This window comes from Schistocerca piceifrons, chromosome 9 (genome assembly GCF_021461385.2).
Source record: "Schistocerca piceifrons isolate TAMUIC-IGC-003096 chromosome 9, iqSchPice1.1, whole genome shotgun sequence".
NCBI classification, from domain to species: Eukaryota; Metazoa; Arthropoda; class Insecta; order Orthoptera; family Acrididae; genus Schistocerca; species Schistocerca piceifrons.
This window is the reverse complement of record NC_060146.1, coordinates 86629010-86655337: the sequence shown is the minus strand read 5'-3', so window position 1 is coordinate 86655337 and position 26328 is coordinate 86629010. Positions and strand designations below refer to the sequence as shown.

Sequence of the window (26328 nt, the reverse complement as noted above, 5' to 3'; positions counted from 1 at the left end):
ATTTTGATATAAGTGGGATCTATCTTTCCCCTAGTCATGCACACATCTTCAGCTGTGCATTTGTCCTATAGTTATCCCTGCTTAGCCATTTTGCATTTTCTGACGCTTCCTTTTAGGTGGCTATATTGCATTTCTCCTGCTTCATTTGCAATTTTTATATTTTCTCCTTTCGTGAATTAAACTAAACATCTCTTGTTTATACAAGGATTTGCACTAGGCCTTGCCTTTTTACCTGTTTAATCCTCTGCAATCTTTAGTATTTCACCTCTCAACGCTAGCCACTCACCTTTTATTCAGTTCCTGCCCTCTATTTGTCAATTTCTTAAAATTGTTCAACATAAATCTGTAGTGTTAATAAGAAAAACCAAATAGAAATATGTGATATATATAAGTTTGAAGTTGCATCTGTGACAGGATTGGTGGCTCAGTGGGTTCATTAGTAACAAAATTCAATGATTAGATTAGATACGTAATATTCTGTAGAAGTAACTTTGGGTGTGCCCCAGGGAAATGTGTTGGGATCCTTGCTGTTCATGTCTTGATAAGATTTCAAAGTGGTTCAAAGATTGGCAACTTGCTTTAAATGTTCAGAAACATAAAATTGTGTTCCTCAAAAAACAAAAAACCGTATTATCCTACGACTTTAATACTGAGAAGTCACAACTAGAATCATTCAGTTCATCAAATGCCTGGGTGTAACAGTTCGTCCCATGAACCGTGGACTTTGCCATTGGTGGCGTGGCTTGTGTGCCTCAGTGACACAAATAGGTACAACCACAATGGAGGGGTATCTGTTGAGAGAGGCCAGACAAACTTGTAGTTCCTGAAGAGGGGCAGCAGCCTTTTCAGTAGTTGCAGGGGCAACAGTTTGGATTATTGATGATCTGACCTCGTAACATCAACAAAAACAGACTTGCTCTGCTGAAAGCAAGGGGAAACTACAGCTATAATTTTTCCGAAGGACATGCAGCTCTACTGTGTGGCTAAATGATGGTAACATCCTTTTTGGGTAAAGTATTGCAAAGGTAAAATAGTCCCCCATTCAGATCTCCAGGTGTGGACTACCCAGGAGGAGGTTGTCATTAGGATTAACAAAACTGGTGTTCTACGGGTCGGAACATGTTACATCCCTTAATTAAACAAATAGGTTAGAGGATTCAAAAAGAGAACTGGATAGGTTGAATCTAGATATAGTTGGAATAGGTGAAGTTCGGTGGCAGGAGGAACAGGACTCCTGGTCAGGTGAATAGAGGTTTATTAATACGAAGTCAAATAGGGGTAATGCATAAGTAGGTTTAATAGTGAATAAGAGAATAGGAATGCGGGTAAACTACAGTGAACAGTGTGGTGTCACCGCCAGACACCACACTTGCTAGGTGGTAGCCTTTAAATCGGCCGCGGTCCATTAGTATACGCCGAACCCGCGTGTCGCCACTGTCAGTGATTGCAGACCGAGCGCCGCCACACGGCAGGTCTAGAGAGACGTACTGGCACTCGCCCCAGTTGTACAGCCGACTTAGCCAGAGATGGATCACTGACAACTACGCTCTCATTTGCCGAGACGATAGTTAGCGTAGCCTTCAGCTACGTCATTTGCTACGACCTAGCAAGGCGCCATAGCATTTGATATTATTTTATATTGTGGTTATAACATGTACCGTCAAGAGAGATGTTCTACAATTGTGGATTAAAGTTAAGTATTACATCAACTACGTACTTTATTTGCTACTATTAATTCCTTTAACTGTTCCAGACCTCACGCCAATCTGCGTGAGCTTAACGCGTGCCTTTCGGCTTCCTCTCATTGTGATTTGGCTGTCTTGCCAAGTCACAACAAACAGCACAGTGAATGCCTTATCATAGCCAAAATAAGCACAAACCGCATGCCCACCACTTTAGTTAAAGTTTACATGCCAACTTGCTCCACAGATGATGAAGGTATTGAAAATGTATGATAAGATAAGGCAAATTATTCAGATAGTTAAGGGAGATGAAAATTTATTAGTGGAGGGGGACTGGAATTCAATAGTAGGAAAAGGAAGGGAAGGAAAAATAGTAGGTGAATGTGGACTGGGGGAAAGGAATGAAAGAGGAAACTGCCTGGTAAAATGTTGCACAGAGCATAATTTAATCATGCTAACAATTGGTATAAGAATCACGAGAGAAGGTTGTATATGTGTAAGGGATCTGGATATGCTGGAAGGTTTCAGAATGCAACAGTTGACTAGAACAGGGGAAAAGACAAGAGATGATATACTGAAGGCAGCCCAGGATCAAATAGGTGAAAGACAAGGTCTAGTAGAAATCCTGGGGTAACAAGAGGTATTGAATTTAATTGATGAAAGGAGACAATTTAAAAATGCAGCAAATGAAGCAGGCGAAAGGGAATACAAACATTTAAAAAATGTTATTATTATTATTATTATTATTATTATTATTATTATTATTATTATTATTTAAAAAATGTGATTGACAGGAGGTGCAGAATCACTAAGCAGGAATGGCTAGAGGACAGATGTAAGGATTTAGGAGCATTTTCCTCTAGGGTAAAGATAGATACCGCTTACAGGAAAATTACATAGGCCTTTGGGAGAAGAGAAGCAGCTGTGTTAATATCAAGAACTCTGATGTTAAACCAGTCCTAAGCAAAGAAGGGAAATCTGAAAGGTGGAAGGAGTATATAGACGGCTTCTACAAGTAAGATGAACTTGAAAGAAATATTATAAAAAGGAAAGTGGATGTAGATGAAGATGAGGTGGAAGATACGATACTGGAGAAGAATTTGTCAAAGCTCTGGAAGATCTGAGTGGATATAAGGTCACGGGAATAGACAATGTTCTGTCAGAACTAGTGATAGCCTTGGGAGATTCAGCTATGACAGAACTCTTGCATCTGCTGTGCAAGATGTATGAGACAGGTGAAATACCAGACTTAGAGAAGAATATATTAATTCCAGTTCCAAAGAAAACAGTTGTTGGCAGGTGGGGAAATTACTGAACTATCGGTTTAATAAGTCATGGTTTCAAAAGACTAACATAAATTTGTACAGAGTAATGGAAAAACTGGTAGAAGCTTGATCTTAGGGAAGATCAGTTTGGATTCCAGGGAACACGCGAGACAATACTGACACGACCCCTTATGTTAGCATATGGGTTAAGGAAAGGCACGCTAATATTTATAGCATTTGTAGAATTAGAGAAAGCTTTTGACTGGAATATTCTCTTACAAATTCTAAAGGTGGCATGGATAAAATACAGGGAACGAAGGGCTATTTAAAATTTGTATGGAAACCAGGTGACAGTTATAATTGTCGAGGGACAGGAAAGGGAAACAGTGGTTGAGAAGGAAGTAAGACAGGATTGTAGTCTGTCGCCAGTGTTTTTCAGTGTCTACATTGAACAACCAGTAAAGGAAACCAAAGAAAAATTAGGAGGAGGAATTTAAGCTCAGGGAGAAGAAATAAAAACATTGAGGTTTGCTGATGACATTGTAATTCTGTCAGAGACAGCAAAGGACTTGGAAGAGCAGTTGAATGGAATGGACAGTGTCTTGGAAGAAGAATATAAGATGACAATCAACAAAGGCAAAACAAGGATAATGGAGTGTAGTCATATTGATTCAGGTGATACTGAGGGGATCAGATTAGGAAATGAGACACACAAAGTTTTTTAGGAAGTTGTTTCTGAAGTATTTGTCTGGAGTGTAGCCATGTATGCAAGTGAAACATGGACAATAAGCGGTTTAGATAAAGAGAATAGAAAAATTTTAAATGTGCTACGGAGGAATGCTGAAGATTAAATGTGTCAATCATATAACTAATGAGGAAGTACTGAATAGAATTGGGGGAGCAAGAATTTTGCTGCACCACTTGACCAAAATAAGGGGTCTGTTGAGACATCAAGGGATCACTAGTTTAGTATTGGAGGGAAGTGTGGGGTGTAAAAATCATAAAAGGAGACCAAGAGATGAATATGGTAAACAGATTCAGAAAGATATAGGTTGCAGTAGTTATTTGGTGATAAAGAGGCTCACACAGGATATAGTAGCATGGAGAGCTGCATCAAGCCTTTTGAAAATGCCTTGTCAATACTGCTATGGAGGCCGAGTTGCCACTGTTGTTACAGTAGGCTGAGTTTTTGAGTTCATGAAACAGCTTCTGGTGTAGTACGCAGCTAAGACAATTTCTCCCTGCCACTATTACACAGCCATACCCCAGAGTCGGGGAACAGGATAGAGAACTAAAGTTGTACAACACTCCAACAAATTAGTAAAGTCACACAAATGAGTTAAAGGGTTTACTTATCTTTGTAGCTTGTTGACTAGTGTAGTCCTCAACACCACTTGTAATACAACACAAACAAAGGACCCTCAAAGGCTAAGTGCAAATAATTGTAGGTAAACTTCACAGTACATACCAAATGCAATTTACAACTGTCTGTTCACTTCTAAGTTCACTAAACGATGTTCCCTGTCTAAGTCAGCCATGGACGATGATCTGTAACCAAGTGGGCAGGAGCTGCTCTTCTATCTTCCAAGTAGGCTTCTGTCCGTTGTCATCCGGTCATTGACATATTGTGCCCGGCTGGCAGTTGGCCGAGGCAAAGTCGATATCTTCGTCGTCGGTGCCACCTGTGGCACTGGTGGAACTCGCGCAAGTGGGGAGTTTCTATGGCACTGGCACCAGCTCACATCTTTGGGCCAGTAGTGCTTTTGTCCTGGCTGTGTTTTGTTCAGATGACACAGCAAAGCAAGTCTTCAGACTGACAACAACAACAACAACAACAACAGCAGCAGCAACATGAAACGAAATGGTCACTTAGGTTCAGTTGTTGGTAATAGAAGAGGCAGACCTCAGTGTACTGGTAGAGTACTGTGGAGGTGCAATCAGTCTACAAAGGAGATTGCTTACAAATCACTTGTGTGACCCATTCTAGAATATTGCTCAAGTGTGTGATACCAAGTAGGTCCAAAGGGGGATATTAAATGTATACAGAAAAGGGCAGCATGTGGGAAAGCATTACAGAGATGCTGGAAACTGAACTGGCAACTCTTGAAGATAGAGAAAGTCTGCTAACAAAGTTTCAAGAACAGACTGTAAATAATGATTCTACGAATGTACTAAAACCCCCTACATATCATTCATGTAGGTATCATGAGGACAACATTAGAATAATTACAGTATGCACAGAGGGATTCAAACAATCATTTTTCCCGTGCTCCATATATGAAAGGAAAGGGAGAAACCTTAATAACTGGTGCAATTGAATGTACCCTCTGCCATGCACTTCACAGTGGTTTGCAAAGTATAGATTTAGATGAATAGGTAGATGTAACGGTTAATTGAAAAGTGTGTGGCCATGACTATGATTAACATTTCAGTTTGATTAAAATTTGCATTCAGCCACAAAACACATTGCACAGAAATAAAATTATGTGGCTGTAAGCGGATTTCATTCAGTTCTAGAGATACATTCATAGTAACTGGACTCACAGTTTGGAAGACGACAGTTCAAACCTGCTTCTGGCCGTCCTTATTTAGGTTTCTCGTGATTTCCCTAAATCGCTTCAGGCAAATGCCGGGATGGCTTCTTCGAAAGGGCACGGCCAACTTCCTTCCCCATCCTTCCGTAATCTGACGGGACCGATGACCTCGCTGTTTGCTCCCTTCCCACAAATCGACCAACCAGTCCATAGTGAGGAGATGTTCAAGGATGTGAATCATTCTACATAACTAAAATACAGAAAACCTATTTTGAACAGTAGGCATTACCCACACTGTGAGTGGTGTGGTTCTGAATGATGCAGGGCAAGTCATCTACAAATTAAAAGGTAGTTGAGATAAACATATACATCCCAAATTTAAGAAAATAATTCGTCGACTGTTATAGTCGAGCGCTAACAGATTGCAGGCTTTCAAATTAAATTAAATGGTGCGCTGTCCCTCAACTACGTACCCTCCGACTCAGAGTTGAAATATTAAACGTTTTGGCTGGTTTCGTTGTTTAGGGGCTGGGATACATAGTTGCCACATTACAAGCCAAACACTGCTGAGTCTACAGTATACAATATGAATATGCACACGAATCGAATGGTCGAAGGTTCCTATCACTCGACAATCGCGAATGTAACGTAGAAATTTATAAATAAAAGATTGCAATAAATAAAATCTGCTGGTACTATCTTAACGACTTTAAATGATAAGTACAATAGTAGAAGTACTTTTGAGAATGTGGTATATTTGTGCAAAACACTTATTGGTGTCAACAGTCCAGCAATTAAATAAAATATAAGTTGAATAAAAGGGAAACAATAGATTCCTACTGCACGTAATTAGTTACGAATGACAACATAGTTCATGAGATATTCACTTCTGAATGCATACATCTTCACTGTAGAAACCTTGGAAATCATACAAGTTCCCAAGTCCACACTCTGAAGTATTTCTATCTCTCAGGACCACACGCAAGCTGCTCCACACTCCAAGTCTCTCAAACGGCCATGCATCCATCGCACCCTACTGTCCAGCACTCCCCGTGTCCTGTCCGGAAACGATCCTGTTATTGGCTAGAGCGCTCCCGCCCTGTCTTCAAGCCAACGCTCGCTCACAAACGTAATGAAACACATTCTAAATACTGGATTCACATTTAAATAACTTGAAATTAAATAAATATTCCTATGGCTGGACCATAAACACACTCTAGCACACATTATTAAATAACTAAACAAATTAAATAAACATATTTCAAAGGAATAGAACAAAAGGTAGGCCAGTAGCCTGATGTCTCTGTGCTTTCTAAAACACTGTAAATATTTAATCAATTTCTTCATGAATAGCATATTTATAAGCATGCTGCTACCATTTTTTCGTGTAACTGTGGAGTACTTATGGGCTGACACGATCGATAGGAATCGGCCACTTTGACCTCCAATAACTCATGTACTATTCAAGTCACATCCCTGCAATTTATACCAATTTAGGTTTACACTAATAGCTTTCTAAAGACACATCGATCGACAGAATTGTATGAACCATTTTGATTTTGGAAATTCGTTGCTGGGTGGTACTTGTATAATTTATCATCAGATACTAAACTTTAAACTAATAAAGATATTGAAAATCTGATTACACTATCAGAATTGTCATGCAAATAATAGCAAAGTACATGTTTCTTTTTGAGGTATCATGATTCATCTGGCTACTATTAATTTCTATATGAACTGTGAAATGTCTGCCATGATGGTTTCACGAAGTCTGCCATCTTTGGCACTCCCAGCATACAAGTCTCTTTCATCGACACAGTGTCACCAAGGAATTCCCAGCCACGTGCTTGGCCTGGACCCTGCGCTGGGGCTACCCTCTTGTCCGGCTAACGTTCGGCACCACGTATTTACTGCCGGGCCCCGGCTTGCCGAGCGGCCTGTGCGGCCACGCCAACTCCGAACTTAGAATATTTCCAGGGCGCCTCAACTCGCACATTACCTCACAAAATACAGAGAATTTTCTGTGTTAACTGAAACTGATCATATAAATTCTGTTCTATTTATTTCAGTCAGGCTCTTCTTCAGCCAAGGAGCAGGATGAGCGGCAGACGGCGTCTCTTTCTGCAGCCGAATGTGAACAATTTAGGAAGCTGCAGAACAGTACCTTAAAGAAAGAATTATACACTGGGAGGTGTGTGGAGGTAAGTAGAATGTGCGTAATGATGGATGTAAGTAGCAGGATTGGAACGGAAAGGTAAAATATAGAGGATGAATATTAGCAACATACACACACGTCTTTTTATATGTCAGCAAAAACTGCTATTAAATACTACTCATTTTTGTTGCTACTAGTTTAGACCTTGCATCATCCTTGGGCAAGCTTTTGCAGCTCAAATTGATATAAACCATGTGACCAGCGTATGTAAAGAATGGGTTGTCCATAGGTGTGGAATGGGTAAAACACTAAGCTCACAAAAGTTTAGACAAACATAGGGCATTGAATTAAGTGGAAAGTAGTTGAGAGTCCTGGTGTTTCCAAAAAATTTTAATTTATCTTCACATTTCTAAAAGATTCTGGGACCTTCTTATTAATGTAATACAAGGCGTGTCCAAATAATAAATACCATTTTGTTCTGCTGCTGCTGCAGCAGCACTAGTGTCGCAGTTCTGCACACTCGTGCTTCTCTCTCTGGTTCACTGTCTTTCGACTGACACCATTACAGCTGAATTGTGTTGTGTTTGCATTTGTTAGTGATTGGTGAAAATACTTCAGAAGATCTGAGCCCGCCGACTGCGAAGTGTGTTCTATAATATGGTTTCCGAACACAAGCTTAAATTCATCATCCACGTCTAGAGATTTGAGGCAAATATTTAATGACTGGAATGGTGAGAAACTGGGTGAGAGAATTCAATGATGGACGAACCAGTGTTCGTGAGGAAGCGAGGAGTGGGCGGCCTTCTGTTGTCATTGATGGGTTGGTTGAGGAAGTGAATGAGAAAATGCATGGAAATGAACTGCACTTTTGTAAAGTTTCCACAAATTTCAAAAACCAGTTTGCATGAAATTGTCACAAAATGCTTAAATTTTCATAAATTGTGCTCCTGTTGGGTTCCGAAAATGCTGGTCTTTCGCTCACTCCACACCCTCTTCTCCCTCCCTACCTCCCAATGGCCACGTTACCTCACTAGCCTTTCCATCACACTGATTGGCCTCTGTATAACTCCTTAGGTCATGTTTACATCTTCTTTGTCAGGTTGTATTGATTAAGTCATTCGTGATCTGTCTGATAAGACAACTCACGGTGCTGGCATTGCCGTTGCCTGCTCGATGGGCCCCGTTCGCAGTCGGCCAGATCCATGGTGGAGAACAGCAATTGCCACCACTGTCCACGATTGTCGTCAAGCCTTGCGACCACTTAAGTGGCACATGTCCTGTGCCGGTCTTATTACCTTGAGATGCCTTCGTCCAAAAACCCTTAATAAAACAGAGCAAGTGGGTGTGTTGGTAATGCTTTGTCTCCTCCCTAGGTTCTTCTGTCACGTTGTCATGGATGTTGGCTACACTCCACACCCTCCAAAGTTGCCAGTAGCAGTCTTCCATTCCAGACCTTGCCCTTCCAGGTGGTCTTCGTGCATATACATCAGTTGTCAAGGACAACCTCATGACCCATTTTGCGATGGCATTCGCATCAGCTTCCTGTCGAGCTGCCGTCATCCTCCAGAAAGAGCAACCTGAAGCTTCTCACTTATGTTTAACCCATTGTCAAGTGGAATCCTAGAATGAACCTTTCACTGAATGGGAGCTGCTTCTGGCCGTCTCTTCTTCCCACAGTTCAGTCCCTGGCCCTGATTCCACCCACTATAACTAATTGCTTGGACACCTTAATCTTCCATGACGACACATTTTCCCTTCTTAACAGAGAGGCATTATTGTGGTTCCTTTCCTTAAGCTCGGCAAGGATCCGTAGTCTCCTGATAGTTACCGGCCAATCAGCCTGACCAAACTCCCCTGCAAGTTACTTGAACAGATGATTGGCATTCCACTGGGTGGCATATGAAGTGTCCTTCTTTTTTCATCCCTATTAATGGACTTCTGGCCTTCTCTGGACTGTAAGGTCACCCCTGCTCAGTATGTGGATGATTTTAGTATTTGGGCTATCTCCCACTCGGTGGTCCCTGGAGCTACAGCTTCAGAACGCCATCCAGCGTGCTTCTGCGTGGATACACTCACACCATTTTCAGTTGTCTTCCCTTAAGTTGAGAGTGGTGCATTTCTGTTGCTGTACTATGCTACATCCCAATTCGAAGCTATACCTTCCTGCCAAACACATGACCGTGGTCCCCCCCCCCCCCCCCCCAGCCTTCTTTCTGACAACAAGTTTACTTGGTTGCCCCACATCTGTCGTCTGAAAGCTGGCTGTTTTCGTAAACTCACTGTCCTTCGCTTCATTGTCCACACCTCTTGGGGCATGGGTTGTTCAACCATTCTCCGCCTATATCAAACATTAGTTCTGACTCATCTGGACTGAGGTTGTCAAGTTTATGGATCAGCTGTGGGGAATTTTCTCGCAATGAGCCAATCATATTTACAATCAACATCTACGAAACTTAAATGGTATGATGCTGATGATTCAAAGACCCTTCCAGCTGCACCATGGTTCCTTGTAGTTCCACGTACTGAAGATGGTCAAGCCTTCGCAATGGTAAGCCTGTTGATTATTCAGAAAGGTGTTGATGCAATTACAAGCCCTGTGAAATCCTGCTCTCGTTTACAGAATGGCAGTTTGCTTTTGGAGATTGCTAATGATTCTCAAGCATAACAACTGCTTGCTGCATTGCTTCTCCACGGCTATCCTATTCGTGTTGAGACTCATAGAACTTTGAAGATCTTTCCGTGGTGTTATTTACACTAGGCTCCATGACGGTCTGACCAAGGTCGAAATCCAATTGTAGCTCTCTGATTATGGTGTCATTGCCATCCATCGGGTGATGAAAAAGTTAGATTCCTCCTTAGTGCCCACTCGCACTCTTTTTCTCACCTCTGATATAATGGTGTTTTCATCCAAGATCAAAGCAGGCTACGAAATTATCACAGTCCGGCTGTACATCTGAACCTGATGTGCTACTACCAGTGTCATCGTTTCAACCATAATAGAATGTCTTGTCGACACACAGCCAAATGAGTAACCTGTGGTAGGGATCCTCACAAGACCGATTGTCCACCTTCTTCTCCCCGCTGTATCAACTGCAATGTCACAGGCAAGCCGCCTCCTCTCAAGATTGTCCTGTGTACCTCAATAAGCGGGCTGTCCAGGAGATGCGGGTAAAGGAAACAGTGCCTTACCCAGACGCTCACAAGTTATTGGATAGTCACAAACCTTGTGTTCTACAGTCTGGCACTATCTCGCTCCATTGGACACGGCCATGCAGACATGCAACCTCAAATTCAGCTCTGAGGTTGTGAAATTGCCTAGTGTCGAGGTAGCATCACCGTCCTCTGATCCAGCTGTGCAACGAACCATCAAACTCTCGCCTTGAGGCACAAAGCCACCAGCTACACAACAGGCAGTCTGGAAAGGACAGGAGGAGTACTCCTGGGAAGACATCCTGTGTCACTCCAACCAACCAACACCTGAGTCTTCCTCTGCTAACCAGAAAGGCTCTAAGAAGTCCAACAAAGGCAAACTGTCTTCTCCTTCGCTGACTCAAAGATTCGTTTCGACAGTATAGCCACTTGATACCTTCGTCTGGCTGACCTCAGTGTTGCCGGTGCACACCACTAACCGTTTGTCTGCGTTGGACTCCACAGACCTACAGCACAAAAAGTATGATGCTTTTGTGGACCTCATGGAGCAGGATCGTTCTCCTTCTATACCCTGTAGCAGTGAGTCTTCGCAGCCGCCAAGGTGACACACCTTCATTTTTTCTGCATCGTGACTCTCCTCCAATGGAACATTCACGGCCTTTGATCCCACAAAGAGGATTTACAGCTGGTTTTAGAATCACAGTGTCTCCTTGTACACTTCCTTCAGAAAACAAAATTGCACCCTCATGAGTGCTTTGAGCTTTTGCATTTCTTCCCAGTCCATTTCGACCTTCCCACTTAGTTTGGCATTCCATCTGATGGGGGAGTCACACTGCTCATACGGGATGACGTTCATAGTCAACTCACCTCCCTGACTACCTGTCTTCAAGCTGTTGCAGTTTGCCTTTTTCTTCCTCACCTGACTTTTTCCCTTTGTACCTTTTACATCCCACCATCATTTGACATCACCAGGGCAGACTTCCTCCAGCTTATTTGGCAGCTTCCTCACCCCTTTCTGCGACTCTGTGACTTTAATGCACATCGTTCCCTTTGGGGGTTCTCCCAGGACCAGTCAGAGAGCTGCCCACTTGGCTGACCTTCATCAACTTAACCTCTTCTGCCTTAACCCAGGAGGCCCCACATTCCTTTCAGACTCCTCACACATCTATTCCCATTTGGACCTTTCCTTCTGCACTGCCCAGCTTGCCTATCGTCTCGAGTGGTCTGTTCTTTCTGACACATACTTGAGTGACCATTTCCCATGTGCTATCAATTTGCTGACTCCTACCCTCCTGCGTGCACACCCAAATGGCAACTTACCTAGGCTGACTGGTTGCTTCACTCCTCCCTTGTGACCTTTGAAGAACAGGATTTCCCCAGTTGTTATGACCAAGTGAAATATCTTACAAATGTTATCCTTAACACCGCAGAATGTTCCATTCCTTTCACTTCCTCTTTACCATGACGTATCCCAGCCCTTTGGTGGTCTGAGGCATGCCTGATGCAATTCGTGGGTAGAGTTTTTAACTATTGTCCTACGATGGCAAACTGCATTCATTATAAACAGGTGCGTGCACAGTGTCATCGCTTTCTTTGGGATAGCAAAAAAGCTAGCTGGATTTCATTCACTAGTTCTTTTAACAGTTCCACCCCTTCCTCTGTTGTTTGGGCGAATCTCCGACGGCTGTCTGGGACCAAAATCTATTACCCAATTTCCGGCCTGACAGTAGCAGACAATGTCATTGTGGACACTATTGCTATCTCCAACACCTTGGGCCGCCATTTTGCAGAAATTTCAAGCTCTTCCCACTATAACCTTGTCTTCCTCAATCGGAAACGAGTGGAGGAGATTTGGGCAATACCATTCTCTTCTCAGAATCGTGAGTGCTACAATGCTGTCTTTACCATGAGAGAGAGCTAGATCTTGCTCTCAGTTCATCCCAATCCTGCGCCCCAAGGCCAGGCACTGTCCACATTCAGATGTTGCAGCACCTTTCTCTTGCGGGCAAGCACTTTCTGCTTAATATGTACAATCGCATCTGGGCAGAGGGCACGTTTCCAGGATGCTTGCGTGAAGCCACCGTCATACTCATACCTAAGCTCAATAAGGACAAACACCTTCCTTCTAGCTACCGCCCCATCTTCCTCACCAGCTATGTTTGCAAGGTGATGGAACGTATGATTCATGCCTGGCTGGTACAGCGGATCGAGTCTCGCAATTTATTAACGACTGCACAGTGTGGATTTTGAGCATACTGTTCTGCAGTTGACCACCTCCTCACTTTGTCCACCCTCTTCATGACTGATTTTCTGTGGAAATCCCAGACTGTGGCCATGTTTTCAGACTTGTAGAAGGCATTTGATACCTGCTGGAGAACTGGTATCCTCTGTACTCTCTGCACATGGGGCTTTTTTGGCCGCCTGCGTCATTTCCTTGAGGAATTTTTGAAAGATTGAATTTTCAAGGTGTGTGTGGTTTTTGCCTTGTCAGGCACCTTCATCCAGGAAAACAGTGTGCCCCAGAATTCCGTCCCAAGTGTCGTCATCTTTGCTATTGCCATTAACCCTCTAATGGCCTCTCTTCCACTGGGCATTTCTGGCTCCCTTTTGTTGACGATTTTGCCGTGTATTTCAGTTCTCCACGAACATGTCTCATTGAGCAGTCTTCAGCAATGTCTCAATCATCTTTGCTTGTGGAACATCGACTGTGCTTTCGTTTATCCATTGACAAAACTGTGAATTTCTGGCAGCGCAATTGGTTTCTCCCACCATCTTCACATCTCGGGCCTGTTGCTCTCCCGTTCATTGAAACTACGAAATTCCTGGGGTTGATGCTCGATAGGAAACTCTCTTGGTCCTCCTATGTGTCTTTCCTGGCAGCCTGCTGTACACGGTCTCTCACTCCTCAATGGTACTTCCTGGGGTGCAGACTGAACCACCCTCCTCCATTTGTACTGGTCCCTTGTCTGTTCGAAACAAGCCTATGTGTGCTTTGTTTATGCACCTGCACGTCCGTCTCTCTTACGCTGTTTCAACACTATTCACCGTTGTGGCATCCGTTTGGCCACTGGTGCCCTTTACACTAGCCTGGTTGAGAGTCTGTATGTCGAAGCTGCTGAACTACCACTGTCCTACCACCGTGACTTTCTCCTCCGGAGGGTGTGTGTGCTGTTTGTCTGCCATGCGTGGGCACCCATCCTATGCCTCCTCCTTCGATGACTCCTTTGATCGCCAGTATGGAGCGCATCCCTCTTCTCTGTTATGTCCTGAAGTCCACTTTCGGCACTTGCTCCGGCAGCTTCATTTCACACTACCTGCAACTTTCCCGGTGGCTGTGAACCCCTCACCACCTTGGGTTCGTGCAGTAGCCAGTGTGCACCTTAGCCTTCATTTGTTTCCTAAGAGCGGTACTCCAGTATCACGTTCACATTCAGTCTCATGACCTTCACATGGAAATTCGCAATAGTACCTTTGTGTAAACTGATGGTTCTGAAACTGACTGTGATGTCGGGGTGTGCCTTGGTCATTGGTGCTGACTGTGGTATCAATGTTAGGGGTTGCAGTTATTAACCGTGGTCTGTGTAAGTATCATTGTACCCGTGAGTCATGACCAGCTCTGTGGCTTGTATAAAGTTCCTAGTGAGCTCTCGTCCACTGTTGCTCCGGATGTCAAGTAGTAAAGTAGCATAGCCTTCAGCTGATAGGAAGCTACCACTAACAAGGCATTTAGTAACGTGTGTCCTAAGTGAGGCCTCAATAGCTATCTGTTCATAATTATATGTATGCAGCCAAGAAGAATCCTGTAAACCAGTTAAGTACAACGTATATTATTTTTTACCAATGACTTCTAATTATTTTAGTCATTGCAGATCCAGACCATGCAGCCGGCACCTTATCAACATTATTGACAAATCTGCTGTGATTTGTGTGTTTCTATTTAGCATTGGCCACCAGTCAACACTGGCGACAACTCATTTGTCGTCATCAGAACACTGACGTTTTTTGATATCGGCTTCTGGCACACTGCTCAGTATTTACAGCCGAGCTCTTTGCCCTGTATCAGGCCACTGAGTACATCCAGCAACACAGGCTTTTCAATTGTGTCCTCTGCCCAGACTCTGTCAGCATCCTTCAAAGTCTCTGTGCGCTGTACATCACCTATCCCTTAGTGCAACAGGTCCAGCAAAACTGTCACTTGCTCACTCTTGATGGAACCACCGTAATGTTTACGTGGGTTCCTAGTCGTGTCGGTCTGTCAGGAAACAAGGCTGCTGCCTAGGCTGCAGTCCTCGTAGCTCAACCCACTAGTTCCTATATTCACTCCAATGATCTCTGTGTTGCCATCTGTCAGGAGGTGGTGTCACATTGGCATCGCCATTGGTCCACCCTTCATGGGAATAAGCTCCAGATTATTAGGCCTCTTCCAGCATCTTGGATGACCTCCTTTCGGCCCTCCTGCTGGGATGAGGTCATTTTAACTAGGTTGCAAAAAGGGCACTGCCTTTTTGGCCATCACCATTTGACAAGTGACGCTGCCCCACGACTTTGTGCACATTACGCACAAGTTTTAACTGTCCACCATTTCCCGATGGAATTCCCCTTTTTTTAACCGTTTACATTCCCACTTGAGTTTGCCGTCTAAGTTATCGGCCGTTTCAGATAACAATGCGCGGGCTGTCGACCGCATTTTACTTTTTATCGGTCATAGCAATATGGCGCAGGCCATTTAATTTGTAGTTCTGAACCTCTGTTTCTCTATGGTGTACTTTATAGTCCTTTCTCCATGTTCCTGTTTTTAGCTGTCTTCTATTACATTGATTAGGCTTGACGTGTAGTCGTTTTTTAACTCTTCTCACTTTGTGTTCTATAGTTTTGACATGGGTGCGTATGGCTCCAGTTGTTTTTGCACCCTAAAACAAAACAAAATAATTGACACATTTATAAACAAAGTAGTTTCGAAATTAACGTACCACATGGTAAAGAAAACCTCCAGTTCACTCTGAAGCGAAGGCTGTAGTTTTGTTTCAAACATCACCTAACATGTAGTGGAGCGAACAATCGAGAAAGTCAATAGACAACTCTTTCAGTTTTCAATATAGCACGCGATGCCAAAATGATGTCACATTTGCCATAGTTATTTTGAACTTACGTGTTACCCGTTACCAACGTGGTGGCCATCTAAGGTGGACCTCATAATTTTTGGATGGAAAGGGAGTCATGTGACACATCAGACAGATAGAGCATTACATGAAGAAAACTGCATCTTGAGGTATGCCTGGATAGCTAGGCTGTTGCTGAGGTGAGACACTGTCTTACTGGAAGAAAGTTGGAAATATCCATTCTTCAGAGACAGCAGCACATTGTCAAACAATTGCAAATAATGGACTGCTTTTAGTGGACCCTAAATGCAGAAATGACCAAAAATTATGAAAAGCCCATAGTCCACATTGTATTGTCACTTTCGATGCACTATCTATGTTAGGTAGGTCTCTCCAAGTAGACATCTGACCAGTATTTTATTATTTATCTCTCCTTTCATATAGAAATGAGCATCATCTGTGAACTGTACATCTTAGATAAATTGATACTGCCGCTTTTGGCAAAGTCACCAAACCTACTATGTCCACCGTCTCTGCCATCAATGCGTCTTCGCATGTAGATAGCAGATATGATACTTTACTCCATAAATTATTTGTATTTTACATACTACTGTACTATCGAACACAATATGCTGCAACAACTACTAAAACATTTCACATCAAAGACTAAAGAACAACAACAATGTTAATGGTAACTTGCTACATTGGCTAGGGGGTTACATTTACTTCTAAATGGTGATGTTACACAGTTTCAGATTTGATTTTTTTAATCTGCATACAAATAAAATACAGATTTTGAACTATTTTTGTCTTCTTCCATAAGCCATCTTCATTTTTATGAAGCTTTTTTAAAAAATTTCAAATTTAGCAAGCCGGTGTTGCTCCTTTCACAGATATTGTTATTTCTTTATTGTTTAACTTCATTCTGAATTGAACACTTGTTAAAAAAGGGAAACGGTAAGCCAATGTACTTAATGAATTGGTGAAAGCATCAGTATACATGCAGTATGTTGACCGCTTTAGGATTTTGTTTCATTGCACTAAAAAAACAAAATATTGTAATTGATTTTTATTATTTTTACTTTTATTTTCAGCCATGTTTTGAAGATTATCAGTTGATTGGGGACAGCCTGTTACTCAGATTTTCAGAACAGTTACTTTTTTACAAATGTAAAACAGGTAGTGTATCATAAGTCTCCAATCTATTTTAAGCATTACTTTTTGTAGAATTATTTCATTATTATTATTTAAATTTGATACACCCATCCCTGCCCACCGCAAATTAAAACAGACACAGTTACGGATTATTCCATGGCACATCTCAAGTTCTCTGTCTGCAGTGATCAAGTGAATAGTCACATTCTTACTTTTTTGTGACTCAATATAGATTTGAAAAGATGCTGCAAGATGCCACACACTTGTTCCAGTAAGACCAGTTATTACATGATTTAAAAAAATAATCATTGTGTATGTAACATTACACAGAATCTCTAGGCACACAAACATTTTGCATGTAATATCATAGCATAAAATTGTGCAGGTTACAAGTTAGAAGTGTGTATTCGTGGTTTCAGTGTCAAACAGTATTATTCTAACCACAATAAAATAAATAATTTCAGGCAGGCTGTGACACTAGTAAACCTTTGAAGAGACCACTAGCAGATAAAAAGCCTGATAATGAGGCTGTGTTAACCACTATATCAGAGCCATTTTTAATGCAGGTTGTTTGTGTAAAGTTTGATTTGTTTCACCCTCATTCTGTGGTCTGAATTTAGTTTGTTCAAAGAATCATACTTGTTACCGGTAAAAGGAATTGCCATCTAAAAGTCTGTCCAAAGGTTACAGTGTGGCATGGACAAGTAAAAGTGGATTATGGTTATACAGCGGACAGTTGTTCAGCATGGATACTGCTAAAATTAAAAGAAGTTAATTTTTATAGAAAAGAATTGTCATAAATTAGAAAAAACATGTGCATACTGCATCAAATATATAAAAGTGAGGACTGACTAGAGGGGTATGGTTTACAGTGCTTATCTTAGAAGTAAAAAGTATTATGAAGTTAAGCTCCTACAAATCAAGAAAGCAGAATGTCAGGTACGTAGAAGGTAAGCCAAGTAAGTGTAAGACAACATGGGAAGTTGTTAGGCAAGTTGATTTTTTTTCCAGCCAGGTATGTCAAAATCGGCTTGATGCAGGAGAATTGGGAATGATCCTTTTGTCACATCAGTCAGAGAACTTGAAGATAAAATTAAGGCAACAGACACATCTGCAAAGAATCTGCTTAAGTTCGTAACTGTCTGAAGGACCTATCTTTGACTGGAATATGATCATACCCATTGAGGTCTGTAAAACATTACCTGAATTCTCCAATTCTAGAAGTATGAACTGCTACTGGATGTCTAATTGTGTTATTAAAAGAACATTTCACTCAATAAGTAGGCCACTAAGTCTTGCATTTAATAAATGTTAAGTGTGACGAGTTTCTCCAGATATGCTCAAAATATCAAAAGTTATCCCTGTATTCAAAAAGGGTGATAGGAATTTCCCCAGAACTACTGACCAGTCTCTCTTGCGCCAATACTCCTAGAAATGTTTGAATCGCTCATAGACGTGCAATTAAGTAACCATTTTGAAAAGCATGAGCTCCCTTGCAACAATCAGCTTCGACCAGGTAAAACTACCTCTGCAGGTGTTCTGGAAATGGTTGATCAGACTTTAACAGCTTTTGAAAGTAAAATATGATGTCACTTGCATTATGTGATCTAAGTAAAGCGTTTCATTGCACTCCCTTAAAATACTACTAACCAGGCTAGAGTATTACAGGGTACACAAACCTACATTAGCATTAATTTCCTTCTACTTCAACAGAAGCTGTTTGTCTCCTATAGAAATAGACATTCCCCCATTGTAAAACCCCCCCAGGAGGTCAACAACTCTTTTGTGGATACGTGCGTGACGAGCACGGGGCCCCGAGCTATTGCAGCCTTCCTTCTTTCCAGGGCTGCATTTCCTTCCTCTTCCCCTCCCCCTCCTTTCCTCTCCTTGCTCCTTCCCCCTCGCCCTCTCCTCTCCCTCTCTTGGTGTCCTTGCTTATGTTGGCCCCCCGCTATCCTCCTGGTTCTGTTGGTTTTGCAATTTAGCTTTGTTGTGTAATCACCACCTCCTTTTGGCACTCCCTGGTCCCACTCTGGGGTTTGACCTCCATTACTAAATTTCTCTTCCGTAGTGTGAGCAATTTGGGGAAGAGCACCTTACCTAGTGTCTCAGACGTGTGCCCTCCTAGTTCATTCCACCTTTTCTTTCACGTCGTTGTCTGATGCTAGGGTGCATGGCCAGCACGGTAGCCAGCCCGTGTGGTGGCGTCGCTATGTACCCTGAACACACAGGGATCACACTTCTGTTACCTGAGCTTTGACCTCCTCATGCAAACCTTGGAGTGGTTGCTCGTCATCCTGGAGCATCGGAACTCCCGGCAATGGCTGCCGTGCCAGACGGCCCTTGCTGTGGCTGGGTGGCGCCCGTTAAGAGAGCCCCTGATCGGAGTGGGTGGTGTCAGGGTGGACACTATGCAAATGAAATGCTTACGGGTCCAGAACTCTGCCCGTTCTTCTGTGGCCGTCTCTCTGTGTGGAACTGATTCTTCTAGTGTTGCTTCTCCTGCCCCTTCGACCTTCCCTTCTGTGGCTAAACCCCCCCCCCCCCCCCTGCCGGGAAGAGGGTCAGGCCCATCAGCTAGGGGCAAAGCCTTTGCCTTTCCTCCGCTATCTGGTTTGCGCCAGGACTGATGGGGATACTTTCACCAATACCAAACCTTTATTCTTTGTGGAACACATTGAAGACAAGTTTGGCGAAGTGGACTCCCTGAGCAAAATGCGGTTGGGTTCGTTGCTGATCAAAACTACTTCAGCTGCCCAGTCTGCGGCCCTTCGTGCCTGTACCCATCTTGGCACAATTCCTGTGTCCATTATCCCCCACCAGTCTCAAGGTGTGATTTTTCACAGGGACCTCATCCTTCAAACTGATGAGGAACTTTGGGACAATCTCGGACGGCGGGGTGTTCACTTTGTTCGGCATGTTCAGAAGGGTCCTAAGGACAATCGCATTGATACTGGTGCCTTTATCCTGGCCTTTGAAGGGGATACCTTCCCTGAGAAAGTAAAGATTATAGTTTATCAATGTGATGTGAAGCCGTACATCCCTTGCTTGCATTTGGGAAACATGTCTTCCCGCTGTTCGCAGGGCCCTCTATGTGGTGACTGTGGACGTCCACTCCATGAGGCAAGTCCCTGTGTTCCCCCTTCTGTGTGTGTTAATTGTCATGGCAATCATTCTCCATGTTCACCAGATTGCCCAGTATATAAGAAGGAAAAGAAGATACAGGAGTATAAGATCGTTTAACCTACACAGAGGCTCGTAAGAAGTATACACGTCTTCATCCTGTGTCCATGACGTCTAGTTATGCTTTAGTTACATTGCTGCCACGCGACGACCGCAAGAACCGCGGTCTGTCGGCCCCCAGATCGCCCGGTCTCTTTCTGTTCCCGATCTTGCTGCGTCTGGCTCCTTTCTGCCACACAGCCCTCCTCGATCTCAAATAGAAAAGAAGAAGAAACATAAGTCCCGGGACAAAGAGCCTCTGGTGTCACCAGAGGTCCCATCCCTGGCTTCACAACCAGATTCTGACCTGTCATTCATGGATGTCGCCCCCTCCTTTAGCCTGTTCAACCCCCATTTAAATCGTCGTTCTGTGGTTATCCAATGGAATTGTAATGGATACTATCGTCACCTTCTGGAATTGAAATTCCTTATTTCGTCTTACTCTGCAGCTTGTGTGGTTCTACAGGAATCTCATTTTACTGATGCTCACTCACCGACGCTTTGTGGGTTCCATGTTTTCTGTCAAAATCGGGTCGGACCCCTGCAGGCTTCTGGTGGCATTTGTACGTTAGTCCATACAGACATTGTTAGCATGTGGATTCCTCTTCAAACTACATTGGAAGCGGTTGCTGTTAGGGTCTACCTGTACTCTGAGGTCACGGTTTGCAATCTTTATCTCCCTCCTGACAGGACTCTTCCACGTGCTGCCTTAACTGCCCTTCTTCAGCAACTTCCTCCTCCCTTACTCCTTCTTGGGGATTTTAATGCTCATCATCCCTTGTGGGGCAGTGCATTTCCATCTAGACGAGGTCTTCTCTTAGATCAGTTTATTACAGACCACGAATTGTGCCTTCTTAATGATTTCAGTGCCGGTCATGGTACCTTTTCTGCCATTGATCTTTCTCTTTCTTCTCCCTCTCTCCTCCCTTCATTACACTGGTCGCCACACGAAGACCTTTGTGACAGTGACCATTTCCCGTTGATTCTCTCTCCCCCTTCCCGCTCCCCGATGGACAGGTTACCTCGTTGGTCTTTCCAATGTGCCGACTGGCCTCTATACACTGCACAGGTCGTGTTTTCTCCCTCTTTGTCGGGTTGTATTGATGACGTCCTACGTGACGTATCTGACACGATTGTTCGCGCTGCTAGCCTTGCTGTACCGCGCTCATCTGTGCCATTTCGTCGCCGGCAAGTCCCGTGGTGGAGTACGTCCATTGCCATTGCCATCAGTGATCGCCGTCAAGCTTTGCAACACCTTAAGAGGCACCCATCCATTGCCAGCCTCATTATCTTTAAACGCCTTTGCGCTAAAGCCCGTTATTTTATCAAACAGAGCAAACGGATATGTTGGGAACGATTTGTTTCTTCCCTCAGTTCTACGGTCCCTATGTCACGGGTATGGGCTGCACTTTGCTCTCTCCAAGGTTGCCATCAGCAGTCCATCCTCCCAGGCCTTCACTTCCCAGATGGCCTTTGTACGGACCTTCATCAGTGGGGTCCCAACGCTCTCTTCAGCAGCTGGTGGACGTCGGTACGCCGGTTAGCTTTATGTGGGTTCCTGGCCATGTCGGTATCCCTGGGAACGAAGCTGCAGATGCCGCGGCCAAGGCTGCGGTCCTCCAGCCTCGGACAGCTTCTTGTTGTGTCCCTTCGTCCGATTTTAGCAGGGTCATTTGTCGGCGCGTTGTGTCGCTGTGGCATGCCGATTGGGCTGCACTTACCGACAACAAGCTTCGGGCCTTAAAACCTCTTCCCGTGGCTTGGACGTCCTCCTCACGCCCTTCTCGGCGGGAGGAGGTCGTTTTAGCAAGGTTAAGAATTGGACACTGCCGGTTCAGCCATCGCCATCTGCTGACGGCTGCGCCGGCGCCGTTCTGCCCATGTGGGCACTTGCTGACGGTTAGACACATTTTAATGTCCTGTCCAGATCTTACCACACTGCGCCTCGATCTTAACCTGTCTAATACTTTCGATGCCATTTTAGCGGATGACCCACGAGCAGCTGCTCGTGTTCTTTGTTTTATCAATTTGACAAACCTCGCTAAGGACATTTGATGATGTTTTTTAATCCTATGCCTGTCAGTCTGTCTTTTATTGTGTTTTCCCTTTTAGTTGTTGTTGTCAACTTGTGCCTCGCGGTGCATTCTTAGAGTAGTCAGGGCGCTAATGACCATTGAAGTTGTGCGCCCGAAAACCACAAAAAAAAAAAAAAAAAAAAAAAAAAAAAAAAATCAGTGGGGTCTTTGGGGCCCACTCCCGACATTTATCCTCCAGTTCCTGTTCCATCGGTCATTCAGGGTTCAGGTTGGTACTGTTTTTAGTTCTCCACAGACCCAGGAGACAAGCATCCCACAGGGTTCTGTCTTGAGTGTACTTCTTTTCCTCATTGCTGTCTATGGACTTGTGGTCTCTGTCGGTCCTTTGGTCGCCCCTGCCCTGTATGTGTATGATTTCTGCATTTGAGTTAGTTCCTCTTCGATGGTCTTTGCAGAATGGCAGCTCCAGGGAGCTATATGGTGTGCCTCTGCATGGACCTTCTCACACAGGTTTCTATTCTCTCCTTTAAAATCGCGGGTGGTCCACTTCTGTCGCCGTACTATGATCCACCCTGATCCAGAGCTCTATCTCGATGCACAACGATTGCCTGTGGTTCCACAGTTTCGTTTCCTAGGTCTTCTTTTCGACAACAAGCTCACTTGGCTGCCCCATATCAGGCTTCTGAAGGTAGGATGTTTCCGTAAACTCAATGTCCTTCACTTCTTTGCCCACTCCTCTTGGGGTGTGGACTGCTCCCTGCTTCTCCGTCTTTATCATGCTCTAGTTCTGTCCCGCTTGGACTATGGTTGTCAAGTTTATGATTCGGCTGCTCCTTCCACACTGCACGTGCTGGATTCAGTCCACCATCGTGGTATCTGTTTGGCCACTGGTGCCTTTCCTACTAGCCCTGTTGATAGTCTCCTGGTTGAAGCTGGGATCCCCCCCCCCCCTTTCTGTTCGTCGGTCCCAGCTTCTGGTGTCTTATGCACTCGCTGTCCATCCCTCTTCCTCGCTCCCTCCCCTCCATCCCCCCTTGGTCAGTTCCTTGGCCTCGAATTCAGATGGATCTCCGCTGAGATCCGAAAGATTCCATCCCCCCGATGGTGTTCCGTTCCTTTTTCCGCCAAATTTTATGGGACTTTCGGGATGCTGTTGTTTTTTACACTGATGGCTCTAAATCTGCTGATCATGTGGGATGTGCCTTCACATCCTCTGTTGGAACGGAAAATTATCTGCTGCCACCTACATGTGGGGTGTTTACTGCAGAATTGATGGCAATTTCCCAGGCCCTTACCTTTATTAAACAGTCCCAACACAACTGCGTTTTGTTATGTACTGACTCAATGAGTGGCCTTCTGGCTATTGACCGGTGTTTTTTGCACCATCCCTTGGTCTCTGCCATCCATGACCATCTCGTTGCTTATTCCGTTGACTTCCTTTGGGTACCTGGCCATGTGGGTATCCCGGGTAATGAGCTCGCTGATCGTTTTGCTGGGGGAGCAGCCACTTACCCCCCATTTTCTGTAACCCCTCCTGCAGTGGATTTACGGCTTCACATCAAATCCCACTTCGCACAATCATGGGCCAACTCTTGGGAGGCTACTTCCCTGTCTAATAAACTTCATGTGATTAAGGTGACATCAGGCCCGTGGCGTTCTTCCTTTCGCCTCTCCCGAAAGGACTCGACCATTCTGTGTCGTCTCCACATTGGCCATACCAGGCTGACCCATGGTTTTCTTTTGCGTGATGAGCCACCCCCACTTTGTGGTTGTGGAGCCTTCCTGTCAGTAGCCCACATTTTGGTTGAATGTCCCCTTCTTTTGGCTCTGCGTGCTAAGTACAGACTCCCCCGCACTTTACCTTTGATGTTGGCTGACGATTCCCGGATGGTCGACCTGGTTCTCAATTTCCTCCGGGAAAGTGGTTTTTATTGTCAGTTTTAAGGTTTTTAATCTCTCTCTGGTGTTGGGGCAGGACGGTGACCCTCCCTGACCAAGAGCCTCTTTTCTTCCCCTTTTACTGTTTTTATCATTTTTTAGGATTGTTTAGTCTCCTTTTCCCATACGCACTTCTACATTCTAGCGGTTGCACCTTTTAAGTCGCAGGTGGTCTTGCCTCTGCTGCTTCAGAGGTGGGATATTTCCTGCCTCTCGCATAGCGTTGGGTTCGCTCTCTTGCTGACTTACCTCATTTTGTTTTTACCATTGACAACATGACTGCCCTTTTACACTTTTTAGCCTTTTCCCTTTTATTGTTCTGACTTTTCTGAGATGTCACACAATCAGAATGGACCACATTTAAAACAAGGGACTCATGACCTTGCTGTCTGGTCCCTTCAACCCCAACCAACCAACCCATCGTAAAAATTGGTAATGGTGTTCCTAAGGCTCTGGCCTTGGTCCCTCCTTTTTCACTGGGGCTATCAGTTACCTGGCCTATTGTGTATCACAATCTGTCTGTTCGTCGGTTGGTTTGGGGAGGGAACCAAATGGCGAAGTCATCGGATTAGGGAAGAATGAAGAAGAAAGTCAGCTGTGCCCTTTGAAGGGAACCATCCCAGCATTTGTGTGAAGTGATTTAGGGAAACTGTGGAAAACCTAAATCAGGATGGCCAGACGTGGGTTCGAACCCTTGTCCTGAATGCTAGTCCAATGTGCTAACCACTGTGCCACCTAGCTCAGTCACAATCTGTTATCTCTTATGTTGATGATACAACTTTGCTCGCTTCACACATGACATCCCAGCTCTTTGTCAAATAATGCAAGATACTCAAGAGTGAATTAAACTGCTTCACAGCCAATAAATTTGTTTGTAATCCAGACAAAATCCAAAAGCTTCTGTTAGGATTGTCTAAGAATATACAAAATAATATGTCAAACTTTTAGGAATTGATGTCAGACACAATTGGGAAGAGCATATCTACATTTACATCTACATCTACACCTATACTCTACAAACCAGTGTGAGGTGCACGGCAAAGGGTACATCCCATTGCACCAGTTATTAGGGTTTCTTCCTGTTCCATTCACATACGGAGTGCGGGAAGACTGATTGTTTGAATACCTCCGTGCATGCAGCAATTTTCCAATTTTATGCTCATGATTCCTACGTGAGCAATACATAGGGGGGCTGTAGTATATTCGTAGAGTCATCTTTTAAAGCTGGTTTGTGAAACTTTGTTAATACACTTTCTCAGGATGTTTATGTATATCTTCGAAAGTCTTCCAGTTCAGTTGCTTCAGTGTCTCTGTGACATTGTCCCACAGATTAAACAAACCTGTGACAATTCATGCTGCTCTTCTCTGCATATGTTCAATACCCCCTGTTAGCCCAATCTGCCACAGGTCCCACACACTTTAGCAATTTTCTAGAACCAATCGCACAAGTAATTTGCATGCAAGGTCCTTTGTAGACTGATTGAATTCCCCAGTATTCTCCCAATAAACCAAAGTCTACTACCTACTTTACCAAAAGCTGGACCTGTGTGATCATTCCACTTCATATCCCAAAAAAGTGTTATACCCAGATATTTCTACGAGTTGGCTGATTCCAATAGTGACTCATTGATATTATAGTCATGGACTATGTTTTTGGTTTTGTTTTGTGAAGTGCAAAATTTTACCCGTATGGACATTTAGAGCAAGTTGCCAACCTCTGCACCACGTTTAAATCTTATCAAGATCTGACTGAATATTTATGCAGCTTCTTTCAAATAGTACTTCATTAGAGATAACTGCATCATCTACAAGGACCTGATTTTACTATTGCCCGCAGTTTCATTAATATACAGGGTGAGCACAAAGGCTTGCCCTGATTATAACAATTTATTGCAGAATAACTGTTTGACATAATAATTTATATTTGACGCCGTTACATAGGTTAATGTTACTAGTTTTTTAAAAGACCACTTAGGTTAGTAAGCCTCAACATGTGCTCCCTTGGCAGCATGGAGAATGTTGAGGCGGTATTCCAGTTCCCACCAGGTGTTTCATAACGTGTTCTGCACAGTACCCACAGCAGCTTGTATCC

General features: G+C 43.8%; 1 protein-coding gene across 2 annotated transcripts in view; it reads left to right on the top strand.

Annotated features, from left to right (window-relative positions):
- The window catches only part of LOC124717263, a 137368-nt gene that overhangs the window by 36310 nt on the left and 74730 nt on the right, over positions 1–26328 (top strand). For both annotated transcript variants that reach the window (XM_047244071.1, XM_047244070.1), the window contains exons 2-3: positions 7551–7682; positions 16980–17064. In XM_047244071.1, the coding sequence (XP_047100027.1) occupies positions 7551–7682; positions 16980–17064 (217 nt within the window). The remainder of the gene's footprint in view (positions 1–7550; positions 7683–16979; positions 17065–26328) is intronic.